General features: G+C 43.4%; 1 protein-coding gene across 3 annotated transcripts in view; it reads right to left on the bottom strand.

Annotated features, from left to right (window-relative positions):
* STARD9 (StAR related lipid transfer domain containing 9) overlaps window positions 1-27884 on the bottom strand; it is a 136571-nt gene that overhangs the window by 6599 nt on the left and 102088 nt on the right. For 2 of the 3 annotated variants that reach the window (XM_077880796.1, XM_077880795.1), the window contains exons 23-26: window positions 16560-26783; window positions 16179-16373; window positions 15567-15750; window positions 15033-15170 (exon numbers count right to left, since the gene is read on the bottom strand). In XM_077880796.1, coding sequence (XP_077736922.1) covers window positions 15033-15170; window positions 15567-15750; window positions 16179-16373; window positions 16560-26783 — 10741 coding nt within the window. Of the gene's footprint in view, window positions 1-7164; window positions 7442-15032; window positions 15171-15566; window positions 15751-16178; window positions 16374-16559; window positions 26784-27884 lie in introns of those variants that run through there. The other variant, XM_077880797.1, reaches the window with a different exon arrangement.

Below are 27884 nucleotides of genomic sequence, written 5' to 3'. Positions count from 1 at the left end.
ATGGGTGGTCTCTCCTACGTTAGGCAAGTCCCTCTGTCTCAGCTTGAGGTCTTGTGCCTTCTTCTTGGGAACTTTCCACAACTGATCATCATCTTCATCTGTTGCCTCTGCCTCACCCTCTTCACTGGATGCTTCCTAGGAGCATTTAAGCATGCACAAATTTCTCCCACTTTTATTATTTTTTTTAAGATTTTATTTATTTATTCATGAGAGACACAGAGAGAGAGAGAGGCAGAGACATAGAGGGAGAAGCAGGCTCTCTCTGGGGAGCCTGCTGAGGACTTGATCCTGAGACCCTGGGATCACAACCTGAGCCAAAGGCAGAAGCTCAACCACTGAGCCACCCAGGTGTCCCTCTCCCACTTTTAAAAAACCTTCCTTACAGGAGTCTTTGCTCTCCTACCCTTCTTTTAACTGTCACTGTCTGCCATCTCCCATCTCTCACTCCCTTCTGAACCCAGTAAACCTAGCATCTGCCTCACCACACTGCCTACCAGCAATTCCCCTGGTCCCATGGGGCTGGATCTGATCAATGACTCCCAGTGCCCATTTTACTGAACCTCTCAGAGAGGCTGCCACTCAGCCAGCCTCTTCATTCATGTGAGATACTTGATTCCTGAGTTCCCAGGCTCCTGGCCTACTATCTCTGTGGGGGTTCCTAACCAGTTTCCTGTGTTGGCCCCTCCTCCTCAGACAAAAATTAATGTTCTGGGATTCTTTCAAGACTCAGGCATAGGCCCTCTTTTCTCAATAATATACTCCTCTGTGATTCCATCTGCTCTCACTGCTACAATGATGACTTCCAAAAGTAAATATCCATGGATTGATCAATAAATATTGCTAAGAAAACTAGCTGCCATGTGAAAAAAAAAAAAGATTACATAAGAGACCCATTCCAAAAAAAAAAAAAAAGAGAAAGAGAGAGAGAGAGAGACCCATTCCATTCATCATGCCAATATAAATTCTTAATGATTTGTGGCTCAAAAATTTATTGAGTGGAGGCCAGCACCATACTGTCTTAATGAATACAGCTTTGTAATATAGCTTAAAATCCGAGATTGTGATGCCACTAGCTTTGATTTTCTTTTTCAGTATTTCTCTATTCATGGTCTTTTCTGATTTCATACAAATCTTAGGATTATTTGTTCCTGCTCTGTGAAAATAGTCAATGGTATTTTGATAGGGATTGCATGGAATGTGTAGATTGCTCTGGGTAGCACAGACAATATTAACAATATTCTTCCAATCCATGAACATGGAATGTTTGTCTATTTCTTTCTAGCTTCCTCAATTTCTTTCCTGAATGTTCTACAGATTTCTGAGTATGTATCTTTTGCCTCTTTGGTTAGGTTTATTCCTAGATATCTTATGGTTTTGGTGTAATTGTAAATGGGATAGATAACTTAATTTCTCTTTCTTCTGTCTCATTGTTAGTGTATAGAAATGCAACTGATTTCTGACATAAAACCAGACACATAGGGAATCCCTGGGTGGCTCAGTGGTTTAGTGCCTGCTTTTGGCCCAGGGTGTGATCCTGGAGTCCTGGGATCGAGTGCCACGTCGGGCTCCCTGCATGGATACTGCTTCTCCCTCTGCCTGTGTCTCTGCCTCTCTGTGTGTTTCTCATGAGTAAATAAATAAAATCTTTAAAAAAACAAAAAACCAGAGACATATATCAATGTGATCAACAGAATAGAGAATCCAGAAATAGACCCTCAAACTCTATAGTCAACTAATCTTCAACAAAGCAGGAAGAATATCCAATGGAAAACGACAGTCTTTTTTTTAAATTTTTTTTATAGATTTTATTTATTTATTAATGTGAGACACACACGGAGGGGGAGAGAGAGAGAGACAGAGACAGAGACACAGGCAGAGGGAGAAGCAGGCTCCATGCAGGGAGCCTGATGTGGGACTCAATCCGGGGTCTCCAGGACCACGCCCCAGGCTACAGGCAGCGCTAAACCGCTGTGCCACCGGGGCTGCCCAGGACAGTCTCTTTAACAAATGGTGTTGGGAAAATTGTAGAAAAATATTGAGAAATGAAACTGGGCCATTTTCTTATACCATACACAAAGATAAACTCAAAATGGATGAAAGACCTAAATGTGAGACAGGAATCCATCAAAATCCTAGAGGAGAACACAGCAACCTCTGTGACCTTGGTCACAGTAATTTCTTGTTAGACATGTCTCCAAAGGCAAGAAAAACAAAAGCAAAAATGAACTACTGGGACTTCATCAAGAGAAAAAGCTTCTGCAAAGCAAAGCAAACAGTCAAAAACTAAAAGGCAACCTACAGAACCTACAGAATGGAAGAAGATATTTGCAATGACCTATCAGATAAGGGACTAGTATCCAAGATCTAGAAAGAACCTATCAAACTTAACACCCAAAAAACAAATAATCCAGCCAAGAAATGGACAGAAGACATGAACGGACATTTCTCCAAAGAAGACCTACAAATTCCTAACAGACACATGAAAAAATGTTCAACATCACTCATCATAAGGGAAACAAATCAAAACCATGATGAGATACCACCTCACACTAGTCAAAATGGCTAAAATTGAGGTCAGGAAACAAATGTTGGTGAGGATGTGGAGAAAGGAGAACCCTCTTACACTGTTGATAGGAATGCAAGCTGATGCAGCCACTCTGGAAAACAGTATGGAGGTTCCTCAAAGACAAATGTAGTGATCCAAAGAGGCACCTGCACCCCAATGTTCATAGCAGCCATGTCCACAATAGCCAAACTGTCGAAAGAGCCAAGATGTCCATCGACAGATGAATGGATAGAGAAGATGTGGTACATATATACACATACACAATGTAATATTACTCAGCCATCAGAGGATGAATACTTGCCATTTACACTGACATGGATCAAACTGGAGGGTATTATGCTGAACAAAATAAGTCAATCAGAGAAAGAGAATTATCATATGGTTTCACTCATATGTGTAATATAAGAAACAGGCAAGAGATCACAGATCACAGGGGAGGGGAGAGAAAATTGGATTGTAAGTAAATAGAGAGGGAGACAAACCATGAGAGACTCTTAACTATAGGAAACAAACCAAGGGTTGCTGGAGGAGAGGTGGGGGGGATGGGCTAATGGGGTGATGGGCATTAAAAAGGGCATGTTATGTGATGAGCACTAGGTGTTATATGCAACTGATGAATTACTGAACTCTATATCTGAAACTAAGGTTGTACTATATGTTGGCTAATTAAATTTAAATTAAAAAAATATATGGAAAGGAGGAACATTTATTCTTACTACAAGAAAATATAAGTTTAAAAAATGATCTCATAGTGGGGATATGCCTTCCTAAACAGGGCACAAATTCCAGAAGCCAATGAACTAAAGATTAATGAATACCAGGCAATATAAAATTCACATTTTCCAGGTAGTAATAAATACCATAAATAAAATAAAAACAAATATACAACTAGGAAAAAAAAACACTGGTATCTCAAATGACACAAAGGTAATTTTCTTAATACAAAAAGGGCCTCCCAAACTGCAAAGACAAACAGCCTGTTCAAGAAGTGGACATAGTACACTGGCCCAGAGCATAGAGACAAAGGGTTGTGAAGTACCTGAAAAGGCGATTGATCTCAGACACAAGAGCAGAACCAAACTGCAAACTGAATCTACAATGAAGTATGTATTTTATGCCTATCACCCTGGCAAAGACTGGAAAAAAAAAAGTTAGCAGAGTGGTCAAGTATTACTGAAGAGTGTAAACTGGTATACTTTGGAAACATTCCCACGTATTTTAAATTTAAAATGTACATATCCGGGGATCCCTCCCTGGGTGGCTCAGCGGTTTGGCGCTTGCCTTTGGCCCAGGGTACAGTCCTGGAGCCCCGGGATCGAGTCCCGCATCGGGCTCCTGGCATGGAGCCTGCCTCTCCCTCTGCCTGTGTCTCTGCCTCTCTCTCTATGTCTATCATAAATAATAAATAAAATCTTTAAAAAAATAAAATGTACATATCCTTTGACTTAGCAATCTCACTTGTTGAAACTGAACCAACAGATATTCTTTTAAGTATAGAAGCAATAAACAAAATTTTCGAATATGAACTCAGATTCTAGAGAATGTGAGACTTTCTGGAAGAAATTGAGGGGAGAAATTATTAGGGTGGAATAAAGAACACCTGGCCAATTACTGGAAGTGAGCAGAGTCAATTTAATCTAGCATAAGAACATCTCTATGCATGCAAACATTATAACCAGTATAGAAATACTGTAACAAAAAGAAAAAAAAAAAGACAAGGTGGAAATACACTGATTTCCTCATGTTTTATAGCCAAAGTGAAAAGAAAACTGCTAAATCCAGTAATAAAGACTATTTGAATATATAAAAGTGATCCTGAAAAGAATTTTTAAAAGACTTCCAGATTATCAAAAAAAAGGCACACATATTCACACTCAAAGCAGAGCACACAACACACACCACATGATGATAAAACAAAAAAAATTTTTAGATGTCCATGGGAATATTCATAACCAAAAATCGCTCAAAAGATACAGAAAAATAGAAATCACATTTCTCTGAAATCATGCATACTGAAACATACAACAAACTAAAAATTAACAGCAAAATCAGGAAAACATAAGAGCCTACCAAAAAAGTTTTTAAGAATTCTTAAAAATTGGATCAAGGAAGAAATACAAACCAAAATTGCAAAATCATTATTAAAAATATATAGAAATAAATAATTCATGGGCTATAACTAAAGCAAGGCTCAGGCAGATATTTTTAGCTTTAAATATTTACATCAGGGAAAAAATAAGAATAAATGAATGCTAATAACTATATATTACTAAATTAGATAACCAAAATGAAATGGACAAATCCCTAGAAAGACACAAACTATTAAACTTACTCAAGAAGAAACAATATCTGAACAGATATTTAACAAGATACTGAATAATAATCAAAACAATTCCCACAAAGAAAATTTCAAGATGAGATTAGCTTCATTAGCTTCAAATCTACCAAACATTTAAGAATTAACATCAATACTTCACAAATTCTTCCCCCAAAAAGAGGAAGGAATGCTTTATAAGTCATTCTGTAAGTCCCTGACGCAAAACCAAAGACATCACAAATAAACTACAGATCAATATCCCTTATGCATATAGACTCAGAAATTTCCAACAAAATATTAGGAAGCTGAATCTGGCATCACAGAAAGAGGAGTATACACCATGACCAAATAAACACCTTTCCTGGGATTTATCCCAGGAACACAAGGTTAATTCAACATATAAAAATCAATCATGTGATACATCATGTTAATAAAGGAAATAATACACACTATCATCTCAATAGATGCAGAAAAAGTATTTGACTAAATTCAACACCTTTTCATGATAAAAACACTCAACAGACTAAGACTGGATGGAAAGTACCTCAACCTGATAAAATTTATCTACAAAAAACATACAGTTAACATCATACTTAATGGTAAAAAGCTGGACGGTTTTCTCCTAAGATCAGAAACAAGGATGTGTGCTCTCACAGCACTTCTACTCAACACTGAACTGGAGATTCTACCTGGGCAATGAATGAGGCAAGAGAACAACAACAAAGACAGATGATACGATCTGGTGTACAGAATAACCTAAGGAATCTTCTAAAAAATGATCAGAACTAATACATGAGTTCAGCAAGGGCAGAGGAGACAAAAATGGCTATTCAAAAATTAACCCTATTTCTGTAAAGTAGCAATGAACAAATGCAAATGAAATTAAGAAAACAATTCTCCTTGGGGCGCCTGAGTAGCTAAGTTGCTTAAGCATCCAACTCGATTTCAGCTCAGGTCATGACCTCAGAGTCTGACCACTCAGCGGTGAGAGTACTGGAGATTCTCTTTGTGTCCCTCCCATCACACACTCTCTCTCTCTCAAACAAATAAATCTTTTCAAAAAAGTCCATTTATAAAAAAGAATAGATTTAACAAAATAAAATAAAGAGTAGATTTAACAAAACAAATTCAAAACTCATACTCTGAAAACCATAAAACATTGTTGAAAACAAAGAAGACCTGAATAAAAGGAAAGATGTTCCATGTTCATGGATCAAAAGATATTACTAAGGTGTTTATATATCCCAAACCTGCTTCTCCTCCCTCTGCCTATGTCTCTGCGTCTCTGTCTCTCATGAATAAATAAAATCTTTTAAAAAAAAGTTATGTTTACACTATACTATAGTTTACTGTGTACATTAAATCTTAAAAAATAATGTACATATCATTAAAAAATACTTTATTTCTAAAAAATGCTAACCATCATTTGAGATTTCAGCGATAATCACTGACCACAGATCATCATAACCAAAACAACAATAATGAAAAAGTTGGCAATATTTCAAGAATTACCAAATGTGACACAAAGACACAAAGTGAGCAAGTGCTGTTGGAAAAACAGTGCTGACAGAACTTGCTTAATATAGGACTGACACAAACATTCCACTTGTAAAAAATGCATTATCTGTGAAGCACAATAATATGAGGCATGCATGCCTATATAGGCATAATCTTTGTGACATTGGACTGGGCAACAATTTCTTAGATATGAAACCAAAAGCACAAGAAATAAAAGAAAACATAAAGTAAACAGCATCAATATTTGTGTTTCAAAGGACATCACCAGAAAGTGTAAAGACGATACACAGAATTGGATACAGTTTTTATAAATAATATAATTTATAAGGGACTTGTACTAGAATATATAATGAATTCTTAAACTTAACAAAAAGACAATCCAATTATAAAATGGACAAAAGATCTGAATAGATATTTATCCAAAGAAAACACATAAAAGGCTAGTGAGTACATGGAAAGATGCTCAAAGCCATTAAACATCGGGATAATGCAAATCAAAACCACAATGAGATGCCATGTCACATCAACTAGGATAGCTATAAAGAAAAAGGTGATGACTGGGATGTGGAGAAATACACTGCTCATACACTGCTGGTGGGACTTTAGAACAGTGAAGCTTCTATGAAAGATAGTCTGGTAGTTGTTAAAAACGTTGAAACACACAGTTACCCTGTGACCCATCAACCCAACTCCTAGGCATATACCCAAAAATCATGAAAATATATGTCCATACAAAAACTCTTTAAGTCAGCAAGTTTTTATTTAATGAATTTTACATGTGATTCCCTCTACTGCCAATCACCATAGTTCGTTCAAAGTCAGAATCATAATCTTCAAAATAATCTTTTAAAAAGAACTTTTGTTCAATCCATAGTGGTCATTGTCAGCCCAGATTTCCTTCAGTTGGGCTTCTTTGATCTCCACTTGAATATGGGCATTCTTCAAAAATCCGCCACCTCTAATCTTTGGGATCCAATTTCTTCACAGCCATATTTGCGGTCAGAGTAGACGGATCTGCCTGGTTCTCAATTTCAGACACCCTTTAAATACGAATGAGTTGAAATCATATTCACCCCTAAACTATCATGCCCTAGAATTTTAAAGATTGTTGGGATATACCCATACCTAAGATTTCAAAAAATCTGTTAGGTCTTTCACATAGTTCTAGCAGATAGATGCCTTACAGTTCTTTTCCACAGATCTAACACATAGTTCCCATACAAAAACTTCTCTGTGAATGTTCACAGCTGCATTATTCATAATAGGCAAAAAGTGGACACAATCTAAATGTTCATCAACTGATGAATGGATGATTAATATGTGACATTTTCACATAATGTTTTATTACTGGTCATAAAAGGAATGACAATCTGCTACAATGTGGATGAGCCCTTGTGAGTTTAGTTACTGTCTTCCAAAATGATACAATTTAAATCCTAATCCCTCATATCTGTGAGTGTGACCCTACTTGGAAATAGGGGCTTCACAGATGTAATCAAGTTATAATGAGATCATACTGGATTAGAGTGGGCCCCAAATCTAGTGACTAAGGTCCTTCTAAGAAGGCCAGTGAAGACAACCAAGAGATATACAGAGAGAATGCCATGTGATGGCGGGGCAGAGGTGGGAGTGATACAGTTGCAACCCAAGGAATGCCAAAGATTGCCTGCAACCAGCCACCAGAAGAAGCCCAGAGAGGAGCATGAAACAAGTTCTTCCCTCAAAGCCTTTGAAGGAAAGATGACTATGTCAATGCGATCATTTCAGACTCCTAGCCTCAAGAACTATGAGAATAAATTTCTGTTGTTTTAAGCCACCCTGTTTATAGTAATTTGCTATAGCAACCTTAGGAATTAATACAACCCTGAAAACATCATGCTAAGTGAAAGAAACCAGTCACAAAGGACCACATATTATATGATTCTATTTTATAAAGTATCCAGAACAGGCAAATCCATAGAGATGAAAAGTGGTGCTTACCCAGGACTAGGGTGATGGGTTTGTGTTTAGAATATTCTAAAATTGACTGTGGTAATGGATACATAAATGTGGATGCACTAAAAGCCAATGAATTATAACAATAAAAGAATAAATTAATTAAAGGAAGTGCTCAGGACACCTGGGTGGCTCAGTGGTTGAGCATCTGCCTTTGGCTCAGGGAGTGATCCTGGAGTCCTGGGATAGAGTCCCATATGGGGCTCCCTGCATGGAGCCTGATTCTCTCTCTGCCTGTGTCTCTGCCTCTCTCTCTCTGTGTCTCTCATAAATAAATAAAATCTTTTAAAAATAAATAAAAATAATTAAAGGAAGTGCTCAAAAAATGAGGGACATATTAAAAGATCACAAGATCCAATGGGAAAGAACTCCAAATAAGGAAAGCTGAAACAATTTGAGCAATGAAATTAATAATGATAGTATTAGATTATAACCCACAGAATAACATATTTATGAGTTCAAACTTAAAAAAGTAAATACCTGAATAAATAGAGAAGAGTAATACTTCGTTACAGAAAAATTCTAATTAATACATGTAGAAGAAATGAGGGAAATAAAAAATTGCTATTAAAACACTACAGTAATAATTTTTTTTCAGGCAAAATACAATGATGGATGCTCAAATTAGTGGGCAAAAGTTTGAGGGGAAGCAGGACGTTTGCATAGTCTAAAAATATCTCTGCCAAATGTTTATTACTTATAAAGAGAAAAATAGTAACTTTCAGTGGACAACTCCTAGATAATACTGTAACTTCAAGGTTAACATCATGAATAAGACATACTGACATCATGCCTCTTTGATAATGTACTAAGGAGAAGGCACTTGTAGGATACATACTCATAGAACAATATCATTTGTTGTTTGTCTAAAATTCTAACTGGCATCCTGTGTTTTTCCTTGCTTTTATCTGGCAACCCCAAATGAGAAGGGCACATCATTTCTGTGGTATTTTTGCCAAAAATTCATAACTTCAATCTAATCATGAGAAAACAGCAAACACATTCTCCAAAATTACTGACCATAGACTTAGAAATTATAAGAAAAAGGAATTAATTTTTTTAAAGCAGAAATTAACAGATTAGGATAAAAACTGACTCCAGAAGAGATGGAAAAATCTAAACCAGGGATTGGCAAACTTTTTCTGTAAAGGTCTAGCTAGTATTTGAGGCTTTGTGGACCATTTGAGTAGTTTTATGTACTCAGAGTTCTGCCATTGTAAACATACTCACAGACAACACATAAATAAGTGGGCAAGCTGTAATCCAGCAAAACTTTATTTATAAAAATAGGCAGTGGGTGAGATCTGGCCAAGAGCCCTGTTTATCAACTCCTGACCTCATCAGATCTCTTCCTTTCTCTCTCTCTCCCTTTTTTTTTTTTTGAGAGACCATTAATGTGCTGGCTGGGGGGAGGGCGGGGAGGCGGGGCAGAGGGAGAGAGAGAATCTCAAGTAGGTTCCAAGCCCACTGTAGAGCCAATCTCACAACCCTGAGATCATGACCCAAACTGAATTAAAGATCAGACACTTAATCAACTGAGCCACTCAGGCACTCTGTATCAACCACATTTTATCTAGGCATTCTCCCAGTAATAAATTTTCAAATGGCTTCCAACTCTTTATCACTTCAAATAATTATTTAATAAATAATTTCATACATGTTCCCTCAAACCTATGCAAGCATTCATTGCTGGAGCATAAGAATGTATAAAGGCTCCTATTCCCCAAAAGTCCTACCAACATCTGACTTTCTAATTTTTGGCAATTTAATAGGTATAAAGTTCCATTACCTTTAAGCTATTCCTGAACATTTTATTCCTATAAAAGAAATATAACACTCTAACAAAACCTGAAACATATTGCAAAAACACAAACTACAGGGGAAAAAAACTCATAAATATTGATATAAAAATCTTGAATAAAAAAAAAATTAAAAAAAAAAAATCTTGAATAAAATATTAGCAAATAGACTCTGACAGCACATTAAAATAATACAGCATATACATAAATATATAATGTATTATAGAATTGATTCTAGAATGCAAGAATGATTCAAAATTATCTTATCAATCAGATGATCATCTCCATAGACTGAAATAACCATTCTAGCTACATAAGAATGCTCTGTAAAACAGGAATAGATGAATGTCTACTTAGTATTGTAAAATATATCTAGTTCAGCTCAAAAACTAGCACCCAAATTACACAGGGAAACACTAGAAGCATTCCCACTAAAGCCTGGAAGAAGACAAAGATGCTCACTCTTACCACTATTATTTTATTTACACTGGAAATACTAGGTAATGCAATTAGAAAAGAGGAAGAAAATACTGGTACAAAAATTAGAAAGGAAACCCTGAAATAATATCTACTTGCAGAAGATAACTATTACATATCTGAAAAAAATCTAAGGCAGGGCTATATAGTATGGTAGCCACTTGTCATATGTGGTTATTGAGCATGTGAAATGTGGCTAGTGTGACATAAGAGCAAAAGCTAAGATTCAATTCTATTTAATTTAAATTAAAAATAAGATCACTACCTGTGCTAGTGGCTACTGTATTAGTATGGATCTAGAGAACAGTCCAAAAAACAACATGACACAAAATTAACATTCATCAGTGCCTTTCATACAAACAAAAGAACCAGATAGAAGACATAACTGAAGAAAAAACCTATTTATAACAGTATCAAAAAAAAATAAAACATTTAGGAATAAGTCTGACAAGAAATTGAGACATGTCAAGGAAATTTTAAACACAAAAAGGTGGCTTGAACCTACTATGTTCTTGGTTAGGAAATTCTATAGTGTAAGATGAGATTTCTCCCTAAGTCAGTTTATAAATTTAACATGGTCTCACTAAAAATATGAACAAGTTTTTATAAATGAAACAATTAAACTGATCTAAATTTCACATAAAAAGTAAACAAGAAAAAATACTCTAGAAAAGCTCAGAAAAGACACCTGGGTGGCTCAGTAGGTTAAGTGTCTGGCTTTGGCTCGGGTCCTGATCCCATGGTCCTAGGATTCAGGCCCGCATCAGGCTCCCTGCTCAGTGGGAAGTCCGCTTCTCCCTCTCCCTCTGCCCTTCCCCCTACTCATATTCTTTTTCACTCACTCTGCTCTCAAATAAATAATCTTTAAAAAAAATCTCAGAAAAAGAAGAACAAGTAGTAGAACACATTATAAACCTTATATAAGAAAAGCTGGCATCGAGACACCCGGGTGGCTCAGTGGCTGAACATCTGCCTTCAGCTCAGGGTGTGATTCCAGGTTCAGGGATCAAGGCCCACATCAGGCTCCCTGTGAGGAGCCTGCTTCTCCCTCTGTCTGTGTCTCTGCCCCTCTCTCTGTGTCTCTCATGAATAAATAAATAAAAGAAAGAAAGAAAGAAAGAAAGAAAGAAAGAAAGAAAGAAAGAAAGAAAGAAAGAAAGAAAGAAAGAAAGAAAGAAAGAAAGAGAAAGAAAGAAAGAAAGAAAGAAAGGAAGGTTGGTTGACATCTTAAGCTGGTGAAAGCAGAGATGAGAAGAAAGAAGAAAAGAAAGAAAAGAAAGAAAAGAAAAGAAAGAAAAGAAAAGAAAAGAAAAAGAAAGAAAAGAAAAGAAAAAAAAAGAAAGAAAAGTTGACATCTTAAGCTGGTGAAAGCAGAGATGAGCTGTCCAGAGGACAACTTCATAGCTATCTTAAAAGAACAAAGTTGGATCACACCTTTGTTCAAAATGAACAAAGATTGTTTTTTGAATAAAGATGTAAATATGAAAAATAAAACCATATACTTTCCAGAAGAAATCACATGAAAATTTTTTTTTATAACTTTGGAATGAAGAATGTGTTTCTGGGATCCCTGGGTGGCGCAGCGGTTTGGCGCCTGCCTTTGGCCCAGGGCGCGATCCTGGAGACCCGGGATCGAGTCCCACATCGGGCTCCTGGTGCATGGAGCCTGCTTCTCCCTCTGCCTGTGTCTCTGCCTCTCTCTCTTTCTCTGTGTGTGACTATCATAAATAAATAAAAATTAAAAAAAAAAAAGAATGTGTTTCTAATTATGATCAGAACATGGACACTTAAAAGGAAAACCATGGGTGTCGGGTGGCTCAGTCTGTTAGCCGTCTGCCTTCAGCTCAGGTCATGACCTCAGGGTCCCAGGATCGAGCCCTACACATCAGGCTCCCTGCTCAGTGGGTAGTCCGCTTCTCCCTCTCCCCCTCCTTCTGTTTGTGCATTCTTTCTCTCTCTGAAATTAATAAATAAAATCTTAAAAAAAAAGGAAAACTGAGAAATCAAAATTTCTGAATGGCTCCAAACACAATAAGCAAAGTCAAAAGAAAACGAAGAACTCCAGAAATTGTTAAGAAAAATATAGAGAAATAAGCCAAAAATATGAACAGATAGCTCAGTAAAAATTCAAGCATTTGATAACATGTTGGTGAGAGTGTGAGGGTAAGGTGTCTACCCCCTATTGCTGGTGGGAGTATAAATTTACCTCATCTGTAAGGTAAAACTTCTCAATATTAAGATCTCAAATACATATACTATTTGTAGGAGTCCACTTCTGGGAATCTACCTCACATATATCTGTACATGTATGAAACAACACATGCACAAAGTTACTTATTGAAGCAAAAGACTGAAATCAACCCCAGGTTTGAAGGTAGGAGAATAGCATCCCTCCCCCCAATCCCCTGCACAACAGCTCTGTTTCCTTGGGTGGGGTAAAGGAGGAGGACCAGGTTCTCAGGCGATAGGAACAGGTACTTCCCTATACACTTTATAGATGTCTGTATTTTTTGTCTTTTCTACCATATGAATAGATTGTCTATGCAAAATATTACATTTTAAAACATGCAAAGAGAAAAAGGAAACACTATCTTAGATGTTAAAAAGGATGAGTCAGCAGCAGATTTTCTGTCCGAAAGACATTCTTCAGGATGAAAAGGGACAAAGTAGGCACAGTATGCTGCCATGCATTTGCTTTAGAAAGATATGCACATTCTCAAAGAGATTAAAATATATATATATATATATTAAAAACATATATGTTTATATATAACAAAAAAGCATGATGAGATGAGCACTGTTATACTATACGTTGGCAAATTGAACTTAAATAAAATTAAAACAAATAAAATTTAAAAATAAAATTTTAAATAGAAAAAGTACATATAAAAAACAAGAAAATTTAAAGATATGCACATTTTTATAGATATTAAAACAAAGAACGTATTCCAGAATGCCTCTGGAAATATACACCATACTAGGATGGATGATTGCTTCTGGGGAGGGTAAACAGGAGACTGAAAGATAAACTTGATGTATGTCCTTTGCTAATGTCTAAATATTATTTTTCTTACTATGTGAAGTTTTACTATAAAATGAATTTCAAATCTTTTTTTTTAAATTTATTTATGATAGTCACAGAGAGAGAGAGAGAGAGAGGGGCAGAGACATAGGCAGAGGGAGAAGCAGGCTCCATGCACCGGGAGCCCGACGTGGGATTCAATCCCGGGTCTCCAGGATCACGCCCTGGGCCAAAGGCAGGAGCTAAACCGCTGCACCACCCAGGGATCCCATGAATTTCAAATCTTATATCCTCAGCCAGATCTTACTTCTAAGCTCCCCTTGCATTTCTCACAGGCACTACAAACCCAGTAAGTACAAAACCAGATTCGCCATCTTCCCTACAAAACCTGTCCTCCAATGCTCCACGCCACTGCCGCCATCACTGCCCTTCAGCTGCTCAAGCCAGAAGTGCATGTTGCTTCCCACTCCAGCCTGTCCCCTCCTCTCACAGAGTGGGCTCCTGCGCCCTGCAGCTGTCCTCTGTCCACCGCATTCCCCTGTGCTCATCCTCACTGGCAGGGCTCTAAGACAGGCAATGCTCATCAACAGCTCTCCCCACAGCTGCTCTGCCCCCTTCTCCTGTCATCTCCTGCTCTTGCTCCCTTGCATCAAAGCTTTACTCCAGCTTCTGAGGAGTCATCACATGGATCACATGGATCCAAAAAGGTCCAGAATTTGGAGCAGTCTGTGTGATCTTACCTTTCCTAGTCCTTCCTCAAGTCATTCTGCTGTCTCACTATACTCCAGCCACACTAGCCTTCTAGTTCCTCAAACTCAGGGCTTCACTTGCCATACTCTCTGCCTGGAAGACTGTGTTCCCCAGCCCCCAATCTCTCCTAACGGCCAATTCCCCAGCACTAAGCTCTTCCTCTGTTAAATGCCTTTTACCCATCCTGGTCTCAGTTTAAACGCACCCTCTTCAGAACATCTTTGCTGACTGCCACGCTAGATCAGATCTCGTTTTATGTTAATTTAGAACCCCTTTTTTATACAACTTACTGCAATGGTGATTAAATAATCACAAAATAAACTGTATTTATCCCTCTTAACAGATTTAAGGACAAGAATGGTTTTGCTCACTCTTATAAGAGGCTCCAATGCCTACTTACAAAATAAACAGTTGTTGGGTGAATAAACAGGGAGGGGGAGACAAAACTAAAGGGAAAAACCAAAGGCTATCTATCATCCATGAGAAGGGCTCATGTCAGCAGCGGCATCCAAGAGGCAGAATTTCCTGCCCCAATTCCTGCCTCAGTGGTTCTGGCCCCTGGCTCATTGCCAGCATCTGCCTACTCACCACACTGTCTGGGGACTGGAGCTGGTCTGGCAAGGCTGTGCTGCTATTGTAGCCAGAGGTAACACCAGAGGAGAGGCTTCCATTGGAGCTGGTACTCAGGGAGTTGGACATGGCCAGGGTGTGCAGCTTTTCTTCTTCCTGAGAAGGACAGGGGGCTGTCAACCAGCTTCTGGTATACCCTTCACTACCCACTCCACCCCTGACACCACCCCTTCCCACTTCCCCAGCACCCATCATCTCCCAGTGCCTCCTACCTCAACCTGAAACTCTCATGCCTCCCCACATGCCTGCCCCAACTAAAAACACCAAAGCTGCCTCCTCCCAGACTCTGGCCTAGGGACAGGAGCTAGTCAGAGGAGGATGATGTGTAAAAAGAGTGAGCACAGCTTTGACCTAGTGCAATGGAGTCCAACACCTTCCTCCAGATACTACATCCCGAGACTCAGAGGCAGCCCCAGTGAAGGCTGACCCAGTCTGATGTCTGCCCCCAGGTCTAGGCCTACCCTGACATCACTGGTTTGCCCCACTCCCTACCTTTAGCAGCTGGGAGATGATCTGCTGGCGGATTCTCAGCTTCTCCTGCTCAGTCCTCTCCCGTAGCCGGTCCCGGGCCAGGGCAATCTCCACCTTGGCCTTCTCACGGGCACGCTGGTATTCTTGCAGCATCACTGCTATGTCAGAGGCGGGGTGAGCAGACCGTGATGCTGACCCTGGGCTCCTGAGGAAAACCATAGGGTGGAGAGATGCCCTCTAACATTGTGGGTGGGTGGGTGAGAGCCTTGGGCTACTCATCCCAGATCTATTTAATACCATCCTCTGGAAGGACCCATCCTCGTTGCCTACAGTTTAGTTTTACAACCCATTCTGAGGCTCAGGCCTACTGTCTTACACAGTAGGTCACAGCCACGGTCTGCCTTCTCCCATGACCTCTGCCCCCATGCTATCCCTCTCACATCCTCCTCTTCCCCACCCTCCTTGCCCTATTCTCCCACAGTGACTTCTACTTGCCAAAAGGAGCCGAGGGCCCACTCCTGGAATCACTCCTGTCAAAGGAAGCTGCAGTTTCCACTCTCCAGGCCCTGCTCTCCACAGCCCTCTCACCCTACATACAACCTGCTCTCTGCTGGGTTCTGGGCCCATCCTTACCTGGTGGTCTCCACAACATCCTTCCTCAGTTGTTGCAGGTATTCTCGGCGCCTGCTGGGTAGGTCAAGGTCCCGGGTGGGGAGATCCCTGTTGGGCAGGAGACTCAGTTGTTTCCGGGGCCTGATCTGCATCCAGTGCAAGTTCTGAAGTCGTTCAGCCCGCTCTCTCCGGAGGGTCTCAATGGTTTGTTTTTGCCTGAGACAAAATGTGATCAATTCACTGAAGCTGGCCCCGAATGCCCTTCTTCATCTTAAGATCTACCTCTGATCCCTGGAAGATCCCAGAGCTTAGCAAGGGAAACAGGAATATACAGCTATTAGCCTTCTCTGATTCTCTTTCAGCCCACCCCTTGCCCTTCCCTGCCAGGCTAGGGGCCCTTACCGGGCATAGAGCTCCTCCCAGGTGGACCGCACAGGCTCCTCAGCAGAGAGCGCCTCCCCTGTCCCGCTCTGTAGCACCTGCAGCAGGGCATCTGCCTCCCCAAAGCCGTGGTGCAGTTTTGCTTCTGTGAGCTCCATGCTGAGAGAGAGGTTCTGGGCCCCCACTTGTAGGGGGATCTGCTCCCTCTGCGACCAGTGAGGACCCTGGCTCTGGTCATCAGGAGGTTGTAGGGGCTTCTGTCCCTGCTCTCCAGAGCTAAGATCACATCTGGGCCCCAGTGACTCCATCAAGCCTAGCCCCACAGGGGAGCCATCCTGAACCCCACACCAATGAGTATATCTGTTATGCACTGGGAAGTCCCTCAGGCTGTGATGCTGGGGCTCAGGGGCCACGCACACCTGGGAACCAGAGCACAGCAACATCTCAGTTTGGCAGGCCTCGGTTGGGCCCAAAGCAGAACCCTGGAGCCCTGTGGACAGGGCTCTGTGGACAGAGCCCTCAGTCAACCCAGAGACAGGGCAAGGGATGAGGGGCTGGAGGTCTTCCCTTGAAGACAAAAAATCCAGAGTGGGTTGTGGCTCCACTGGAGATGCTGAACTCTCATCCCCGTGTTCTGTCTTGCTCTGCCATCGACTTGGCCCCCTACTGCTCACTGGGTCACACTCCAAGGAAGCCAGGTCATCGGGCACAAGGCCATTGGCCAGCCTCTGGCTCTGGCTCCTCAGTGAGGGTGGTGGCAGTCCACTTTGGATCAAGGTGGTTGTCCTGGGCTGAAGCTGCTGAGGCGGCTGCTCTAACAAACAAACTTGGAGTTTCGGGCTCTGCGGTAGGCCATCTGGGGAGCTTATCTTGAGGAATGGCCTGCCATCACTCCTTTCTAAGGGACTTCTGCCTTCCCCACATAGAGCCCCCACTCTCTGGGAGCCACCTGACTCATCAGTAGTTTGAGGATTATTAACCACTGGAAACCTAGAGGTGTCAAGGAGAAGGTCTGGGCTGGAGACAAGCTTCTGGTGGCCTTCAGGAGGACAAGTTGAGGGGACTGTGAGAGATAAAGAGTCTGAGGGGAACCCCAACCTCTGGGTGCTGGCACTAAGTGTGAGGATTGGGGAGGAGGCTCTGTCCACCAACAATGTACCAATGGTGCCCAGCCCCTTCTCGACCTGAGGATCCCTGACAGACTCTGCAGCACTGAGGCAGGGCTCTGGGGATTGGGAGCTGCTGAGGCTAGGGCTGCCAACGGCCAGGCAGGAGGGCACCTCTGGCTGGGAGCTGGGAGGCAGGGAGGCATCTGGAAAGGCCTGAGGGCTCACAGAAGGGAGGTTCTGCCCAAAGTGGGCTTTCTGAAACCTTACGTGGGATGTGGATGCTGGAAGGCTCTGTGGCCTGCAGTGGGTACTTTCTTCCTGAAGTTCTGAGGGCCTTGCCATTTTAGATGTCATTTCCTCTGTCTCTCTCTTCTGAAGGTTATGCGTGACATGTCCCCGTTCTTGAGGGAACATAATGGGAATATCTGAGCCCAGCACTTCAAGGACCCCACTGACCTCCTGAGGGCCGGCCTCTGGGGCCTGGAGGTGCAGGGGTGGAAAGGCCAGGTCAGTTTGGATGCCCTTGTCCATGGTGGTCTGAGTATAGCCATCTATCATAAGGGCCTGGGTCACTTCATCTGGGGTCTCCCTCTTGATGTTCTGCTCCTTTTCAGCCACACTTGGCTGAGAGAGACTCCCCAACAGCTCTGAGGTACTGTGCAGCAGCTGTGAGAGGTGGAGAGAGAGATTATGCATGCTAGTCCAGGAGACCAGACCAGAAACTGGCACTGCACGGGTTTCTGGCTGAGCAGAGATGTCGGTGGAGCTCCAGTGGAGACTGCACCCCAGGGTCTGTGTGCCCTGCTCCAAGGTGTTTATCCTGGACTGTCCCACAGGGCCACCCACCTCTGATGGATACAGCAGCATAATCTCATCTACTGGACTTGCCGCACTTCCTTCAGCCAAGAGAGGATCATTCCTCAGACAGCCTACTTCATCAGGGGTGTCCCAGAACTGGGCTCTCTTGTCAGCACCCTTACTGGGGGTTGCTCCTTCAGGGCTGTTCAGGATGTGGAGGTTCCCCAAGGCAAATGAGGAACCCCATACTCCCCAGGCCTCACATGAACCCTGGGCATTTCCAATACTGCTGTGTGTGCTCGACAGGTCCCGTGCATTGGCATGGGTGCTGAGGTGGGAGTACAGTGGAGAGTTCTGATGTTCTAGGCCCTTGTCCATGCTTGAACAACGCGTTTTGTTTGATGGTATCAGGCCCTGGGGTGTCTGGCCGCAGGAGACATCTAATGCACTGCCAAACACATACTGCTTCCAGCCAATCTGCACAGGCCTCTCTGGATGGGAGGAGAGGATGTAGGGATTGATGTCACTGGAGTCAAAGTGTAACATTTTTTTGTCTGCCTCGGAGTGCCACTTTTCAGGCCTCGCCTGGCTACCCGGTCTCTCCAGATTTTCCTGCCAGGACTCTTCCAGGGTCCTGGGTGTCCAGCTGGCCATGAAATCAGGGGTTGGCATGCAAGAAAGAGCTGATGACCTTGGGTAAGGAGGGGTAGTAGGTTTTGGGGGCCAGTGATTATCAGTCCTATTGTCCGCGTTAGATGAGGCTTTCTGACTGCAGCCCTCAGCTTTCAGAGATGTTCTCACTGCTGACTCATCCGAGAAATAGTCTCTGTGATGTGGAGACCACAATCTGTTAGGCTCCTGTATATCCTCATCTGTGGGGGAAGGGGGCTCCACAGACAAATTCAGCTCCTGAAGAGACCGGGAAGAGCTGACCACGGAGAACTGTGGTCTGGGGGAGGACCTGGAGTGTTTGGGGCCAGAGAAGACTGCAATCACAGGAAGTGAGCACCTGTGGTGGGGAGCTGGCTGCTCCCTGCCAGAGGCAGGCAGGCCAGGACTCTGGGGTGTGAGCCGTGGGGCTCCACTTTGTCCCAAAGGCATGGTGGCTGAATCTTCGAAGCCTGTCAAGAACATCTTAGACACAAAGGACTTGGCTGTAGATGCCTCCTCCGTGCCTGCATCTCTAATCTGACAGCCATCCAAGCCACCTTCATGGGAAGGTTGAGAACTCCTGTCTTGGGCAGGCTCTTTACTACCACTCAAAGCCTGGTCTCTCTGCTGACCCTCCTCCTCCCAAGGACCATCAGCTTGGTGCCTGGAGATGTGTTTTAACTTTGCTACAAACTTAGCTTGGGGACCCAAGCCACTGTGATCTCTGAATTCAGTGGAAAGTTGTGGCTTTTCTGGAAGATGCTGGATTACATTTCCTAAACATCCATGCTGTGGTTCCCCTGGAAGCTCACTCTCAACAGATCCTTCACTTAAATTCAGGGTGTGTGGTCTCTCCACTGTTAAAGGTAGTTCTGGCTTGGTTTGAGACTCTTGTGTATTCTGGCCACCTACAGAGCTGCCCTGAAATTTCCTCAGTGGCTCAGAGCACATGTCTGCAGAGGAAAAGGCAGTCTCAAGCTCTGTGCTGGGTTTCTTCTCAGCCACCTCTTTCTCAGGATCCTCTACTGACCTTGAGCTTCCATCAGCCACTGAGTGGCTCAGTGAACTTGTCCTCATACCAGGGGCAGAAGGGGAGCTGACTCCTTGAACCAGAGATAGGACAGCAGCAGAAGCAGAAGGCTCCTGAGTGCTGCTGTCTGTTGGCCCAAATTCTCTATGAATGACCTTGGGCTCAAGGCCAGGTGCCAAGAGCCCTTCAAGTTCCCTGGAACAGCTTTCTCCTCTCTCATCCATTCCACTGATTCTGGAAGGCATTATGCAGGGTGGCTGGAGAGTGTGGAGGGCAGCCTTGGAACTCTCTTTTCCCAAGTCACCATCTCTATAACCCGGTAAAGTGGAGAGTGGGGAGAAAGAGATAAGAGAAGCAATGGGTTTAGGATTGCACAAATGGCAAGGAGTTGTTCTGTTGTCTTCCTGCCCCCTAGATAGACTAAGAGTCCTGCTGTGTTCAATGTTCCCTAAGAAGACAACACAGTATGAAGCTTCCCGTGGGCATCTGCACTGGGCTTCTTCCTGAACTCCCCCAGGACTTGGGCTAGGTCTTTGATCTGGCAATGAAGTCAGTCTAGAATGTTTGCTGCCACCATGGCAGGTTTCCGCCAGCCCACAGCCAACACTCTCCTTCCTCTTCACATGCTGCTGTGAGGGAGCTTCCAGTTCAACCCTTCTCAGAGCTCTAGGCAGGTTGGTACCCTGTTTGGGACTTGCCCTCCCTTCTTCTAAGCCAGTGAAAGCCTCAAGGCATGGAGCGTAGTCTTGGATACACCCTGAAAGGCTGACAGAATTCTGAACATCACAGGTCACAAGCTGACTTTCAAAACAGGTTGTTTTTCCTCCCTTTGCAGCCACTAAGACATTACCTGAACTTCCTCCATAAGTGGTATCTAGAATTCTAGGTTCTTGATGTGCTGGGCTGCTCTCCTGACCACCAGGGAGCGTGGCCTCTATAGTCGCCTGCAGAGCTGAATGGCTTCCCCTGTGAGGAATCATGCCAGGGTCATTCAGAGGGGTCCAAGAAGGTAAGGCAGCCACTACTTTCTCTGGTATTTCCCTCCTGTCCTCTACAGCTACTGAAGGAAAATTGCCTGAGCTCTCAGGATCAGCAGAGGAAGGTGTTGTGGTTGCTTTTTTCTTTTTCTCTATGATTCCAGAAGAACTGGAGTGACATACCAACTGTTCACCAGCTCCCAGAAAAAGTCTCAATTCTCCAGAACAATAGCTTTTTCCTAGAGTTGGGGCTACATGGGAGGAAATCTGTGAGGTAGGCTGTGGGACTATGTGAGTCTCTGTGCTGGGCAGATGTTGAAAGCTGTCTGCAGGGAGGGGTGTGGCCTGAGAAACTTTCCTCTCATTAGTCAATAGATGTCCTGGTTCAGCAGAGAGAGAGGCTACATGAAATCTTTGTGCTTCAGCCTCATTTCTGGTCCTATCTGACAACGACTGGTCAGTGACCCCTGAAGAACATTCAGGTCCTAGTAAAGTCTCATAGTATGGAAGAATATTGCCTCCAGCCCCCAAGTCATGAAGCTGCTTTCCCTCGGCTTGTGCTTGTGTGATCTCTTCCAACACACCCAAGCCCATGGATGTATGAGCACAGCGCTCTGGGAGAGGCATCCTTGGCAGGGACACAGGTGCTGAGAATGTACCACTAGGAAGATAGAGATCCTCAGCCTCCTCTGCCGGACAGCCTTGACTGTTACCCTCTTCTAAGAGGCAGCTGGCCTTCTTTTCAAGTGGGCTAGAGGCCCTGTTCAGGGAAGTGGCTCTTTCTGTTCCTCTCTGTACAGCTGCCTCAGCTTCAGAAGCAAAACCATCTCTGGAACTCAAGCCCATCAAGATGCTTCTGAGGTCCCCTCCTTGGTCTTGGGTACTTACTGATCTCTTGCCCTCTGCCCCCAGGGGAATGTTCTCTGATACACAGAATTGACCATGAGATCTCATGGACGTGGATATCACAGACCCACACCAAGCAGAGTGTGCCGAGGAGGAGCCCTCTCTAATAGTTCCCTGAGGGCTATGGCTTTGGGGCTCGCCACACAGGTCCTGACTTTCTGCTCCAGTTACCAAGGGACTGTTAGGTATTTTCAAAATTGTGGGATCCAGTACATAGTCAACTGAAGAGATGCTTACAGTATCGTGTACATGAAGACAGTCTCTTGGCAGCCTTGGAGAATTCAAGGGCAAGGAACTATGCAGGTTTCCGTGAGGAGCCTCAGAGAAATCTGGCTGGCTCAGCAATGGACCAATCTCCTGGCTGGAAGATGTGCCGATACAGCACTGGCTTGGGCTAGGAAGTTGCTGAATCAGTGAAACCACTGTATTTTCCTCTTGTAGGTTCCCTCCTCTTCGCACAGCCATTTCTTCAACTCTACCTTGAACTTTAGGCTCCTCTTGTTTAGAACTACTTATACACTTGGCAACTTGGGTTTCCCAAAAATCTTTCACAGTTTCCAGTTCCTCAAGACTTCCCAAGCCACAAGGCTGCCTTGTGGGGGGGCTTGCAGATGCATTCTCTGCCTCACTCTCCTTCTCAGAAGACATCTTGGGGCTGGGCTGCAGTGGCAGAGCACTAGCCAGTGCTTTGGTTCTTGGATTAGCACAAGTGTCTGTGAACTCTCTACAAACTGTACATGTCCTTACATAATCACAAGTGTCCCTGGAGGATCTGTTTAATACAGCTGGGCAAGTGTCCTCTTTTGCAAACTTAGTGTCTTGTATACATTCCCTTGACCTAAAGGGGCTCAAGGTGATTTTCTGGGCCTGGAGACCTTCCCCAGTGCTACTGTCAACCTCCATTTCTCTAGCTTCACTATCCCTAAAGGTAACGTCATCCGTCTGTTTTGGAGAAGATGGCTGATCCTTCAAAGACACGTAGTTTCCAAAGCTGCTTGGCCTCAGGACATAGTCAGCCATCTCCTGGTCCCTCTGGTCCCAGAACACAAACTCCTTACCGACTCCCAGTGTTTGGGAAGCAGATAGCTGCTTATTCTGCTTGGATTCAATTTCCAAGATGCCATCTTCCAGCTGTATTACACTCCTAATTAGCCTGGCCATTTCATCACCACTGTTAACTCTTTTATTCTGTTTCTTTCCAGAAGGTTCTTCTTTGGGGCTTAACATTTCTTCTGACCTTCCGGGGCCTTTGGATTCATTCAGGTTTTTTTCCTGAGAGCATGTAACTGACTGGAATCTTTCATATATAGACTCTGTCTTTGGATGCTTAAACTCTTTTGAGCTATCTTTGGGATGGAAAGCTTTCCCAAGAAGCCCAGATTCATTTTTCCTCTCACCCTTGTGGGCTGGACTCTCATCTGGGGCCATTATCTTTGGACCACTTACTCTATGATGTACTGATCTGGACTGCAAAGAAATAGCAGCTTCCCCCAGCATATCGTTGTCAAGGGCTAAATTGATGGTTTCATAGATGAAATCAGACCTGGCCCCAGAAGGAAACTGTCTGTTCATATCTAAGGCCTGGGTCTGTCTTAGAACTACATTGTGATCCTGCTCTTCTTCCCCATCTGCCTCAGACTCACAAACAAGGAGAGGTTTCCTAGACCTAGAATGGCTTGAGCAAATATTGCAACAGGACTGTACAGTGGCCTTTTCTCTCTCCTTAAGTGCTGAAAGATTGTGATTATTTAAAATTCCAACTTGATTTTCAAATTCACATACTTTTGTGCTAGTAGATGAAAGAAAATGTTTGTTCTGAGCAACAAAAAAATAAACTGAATTATGGCTTTCTTCTTCAATGTTTCCAGGGCACTTCCCTCTTTCTCTGCTAACTTCCTTGGTGTTCAGATCAACTGGCCTTCCTGCTGTGACCTGTTGAGATGAGGCAGTCTTGGAATTCTGGTTTTGTAACAGCACTGGAAAATTATTCTTAAAATAAATATTTTGGAGAACTTGGTGGTCATGACCAAAGCCCCAGGCTTCTCTGGGGGATGGGGAAGGCACTCTTGATTCTCTGCAAGCCGGGATCTCTAAGGCAGTTTCTGTCAGGGCATCCCGGCTTTTGGTCACATAGAATGTCTCCAAGGGAGGTGGCTGCAAGGAAGATGGGAGTGGATTCCAGGCACCAGAGTGGGGGTACATCTTTGGACCTGACAGAAATGCAAACGAAACACTTGGGTGCCTTCTAACCACTTCCCTGGAGCTTTCCTGATAGTCTACCTTCTCTTCCTGCAGGGGCGGGTAGCCAGGGTGACTTAACTGCCCCTCCTGGGCTGCACTATTCTTCATGGGAGGAGCCCAGCCCTGGGGCCAGTGGTTTTCTTTACTGACTATGGTGATATTACTGTGACAAGGACTTTTCAAGAAAAAACATTCATCAGAGGAACTCATCCTCTGAGGCTTTCCACTACTCTGAGAAGACTCTTCCAAGTTGTTCTGCTTGACTTGACATACTTCTCTCATGGAATTTGCCATCTTGCTCTCTGCTGCAAAGACTGGTACAACATTTGTAGTTCCAGAAGTCAATGATTCTACATCTGCTGAGTAAGTTCCACTATGACTCACCTCTTTCTCTCTAATTGTAAAGAAATCTGAAGTACCTTCTAGCTCTGCACTCAAACTGTCCTGTTCTTTCTCTGCTCTCAAACACTGAATTTTGGATAAATGGACAGGAAAGTTGCTGAAATCCAGACTGCTAGATACCCCAGAACCAACTGGCAACAGCGTATCTGTTTCTTTGCCAGAACCTTGTGTCAAGGAAGCAGAGTCTTCCTCAAGGGAGGAGAAAGTTGGCCTGGATTCTCTTATAGCCTCCAACACGGGATGGGACAGTTCAGGGAGGTACTTTTGCTGAAGGGCACCCCAGTCCCTCTCGTGGGTACTGCCTACATGAGTGAATGAGGCAGCAGAGGCAGCCAAAACACTTGAAACACTGGAGTTGTTGGATGCTTCAGAGTTGCCTTCCTGGGCTGTGTCAGGGATACCTCTGGCCTGGAAGATGCCAGCAACTCGTGGCTGAAGAAGCCTATGAGACCCCCAAAATGATAGCTTGGATGTATCAGAAGCAGGGATTGTGTACACACCTCTTACACAGCAGGGCAGCTCAGTACCACCTTGGGGTAGTTTGGAGGTATAGGGCAGGAGTATTTCTGCCCCTGATGGCTTTAGTTCTTCTATATTTTGCCCATGTCCAGGCCTCTCCCAACCATGGGGCTGAGATTCCTGGACATCAGGACTTGGACATAAAGAACCCACTATTCCTGAGGGGCTACTGGAATTTATCTTAGAGTCACAGGAAAACCAGGAATCCATGGACAACAGAGGACTCCCTCTTGAAAGCTGCAGGCCTTGGAGCATGTTTGTCTGTTCAGAGGAGCTTGCCTCTACCTCTGACTCAGGTTGCTCACAGGGGGGTTGGGGCGGGGGACCAAGGTAAAATGAACTGCTCATTGGCAGGATGGCATCCAGCCTGGCTACCGTTCCATTGCTGATGGGACCAAGTCTACACATTGCCTCCTGTTCTACTATGGGCAGACTGGAGGTCTGTAGGTGCCAAAAAGTCTCTGTGGGCATCTCGTCAGCTGAACTGAAGAAACCCTCTTCTTGCTGTTCTTCCCTCAGCTCCTCCTTGGCATCAATCAGGCTATCCAGGGAAAAGCTCCTGTGAGTTTGGGTGAATAGTCCACTGTTTGAGGATGTGGTAAAGCCCCTCACAGAGGCCATAACTCTGGTCCTGGGGTGGCCATGACCACTGGGGAGGTAACTGCTCCCTGGGTTGTCTGGTGGGCTTTCATACCCCTTCTCAGCCAGCGAGTCCTCAGATATTTGGCTGTCATCACTTTCAGAATTCTCTGGCTCTGGAAGACCCTGTTCCTTCCCCTGGGGGTCCTCTGGCTTCAGTGGCTCCATTAGGGCTTTGGCATAGACACAGGAGAGAGAATCCACTGAGTACCTGCTATTTGTATCAGATAAGTCCCCATTTCTATCTCTTATATGATCAACTCTTGGGCTGGAATCTGTGAGTGAGGATGTGGAATCTGGGTCTCCCACGTGGTATTGCCTCCTCAATGGGCTGCCATGAGGCAAACAAGAGGACTTTTTTACAATGTCTTTGACCAGCACCCTCTGCTGCCTTTTTGATGCCCTGCTTTGAGAAGGTGGTTTGGATTCCACCCAGAAAATCTCGGCTGCCTTTCCATGCCCAGATGCCTGTTTGGGTCCACAGGGTTGTGAGGAACTGCAACAGGCTCCTTTAGCAGTCTTGTGGGTTCCAAGGTTCTCTTCTTTTTGCCACTCAGCTCGTGTGTGGTCAGAGTCTGCTAGTCCCCTACCCCACCTGATATAGGTGGAGGGAGTGAGTGCAACTGGCTTATTATCCCTTGGCTTTAGCTTGTTAACTGAATGATCCAGAGATGCTAAGCTCTGAGACACCATCCGACAGGGCTGCTTACCCGCTCTTTCCATTTCCTGGATGCTGGCAGACTCAGAACTCACAGTGAGGCAGGTGCCTGAGACTGAGGCTCCTTTCCTTGCCAAGGCCCCCCTGGCAGTGCAGAGAGGCCCCCTGCCTGAAGAACAGTGGGCATTCTTACTGAAGTGTCCTGTCCTTGGAGGGTAAGCAGCAGCCTGGGGGAAATACTCTTCTGATGGAATTTTCTCTGATATTTGGTCAGTAGGGTCAGGCATGGTGGAGGGATCCCGATTCAGGAAAATACTGTGGAGACAAGGAAAACCATTTCAGGAAAGTAATAGGTCCCTATTTTCTGCTCACAGAGGGAATGTGAAGTTCTGCTTAGTTTGCTCTAAAAAACGTTGACTAGAACTAGGTCAATGTCACTGTTCTCTCTAGTCTTTGAGGTCAGAGAAAAGCTCTACAGGTACAAAAAGGAACTATGGACTACAATCCTGGTATCAGAGAGGCCCAGGTACACTCTGCTGTTCAATTTATTTATCTTATAAAAAGACTGAACTGAATCTGAATCTAATTATGATTTTAGGAAAACTTGCACTTAATAGGCAGTATGAGGAGTAGAGAAACAATCTAAATGACACCACAAGGAATCAAACAGGCAAATCTATAAGTGGCATATTCTACAGAACTGATCCACTTTTAACAAATCAATGATAAGAAGAAATAAAAATGAAACAAAAGTATTATTAAAAGGAACTGAAAAAATATAACCACACACAGTGTGTGAATCCTACTTGGATCTTAATTTGAACAACTGTAAATAGGTATTTCTGAGGCAATCAGAGAAATTTGATATGGCCTAGGTTTTAGATAATAGTGAATAACTGATCTTAATTTTGTTAGGTGAATAGTGACAATGTGGTTATAAGAAAAGTCCTTATTTTTTTAGAAGTGTATACTTGATACAGGATTGAAATGACATGATATCTGGGAGTTGCTTTAAAAATACTTCATCAGAAAAAGGAAGGAAAAGAGATTAAAGTAAGCATGGTAAATCTTTGTAACTGCTGAATGTGGGAGCTAGCCATACTATTCTCTCAACTTAGTTTATGTTTGAAAAATTTTAATAAAAATTTTTTTAAAAGCCTGCCTCGTAGAGAGGTAAGCGAACAGAACCAGCAGACATGATCTACATACTATTAGCAAGGCCCTGGGCTAGGCCTAGAGGATATAAAGAAGCAGACACAGTCCCCTGCTTCATTCTCACCTTGACTAAATGCGAGGAGTAAAGGAGAAAACAAACAAGGATGATCTCAATTGGACCAAGGTCAAAAGGAACACTGGTTCCATTACTCACTCACCAGTTGGAAGGTAGAGTCAGGAAGCTCACATAAGGTGTCAGGA

Source organism: Canis aureus, chromosome 32 (genome assembly GCF_053574225.1).
Source record: "Canis aureus isolate CA01 chromosome 32, VMU_Caureus_v.1.0, whole genome shotgun sequence".
Taxonomy (NCBI): domain Eukaryota; kingdom Metazoa; phylum Chordata; class Mammalia; order Carnivora; family Canidae; genus Canis; species Canis aureus.
This window is presented reverse-complemented; position numbering and strand designations above follow the sequence as displayed.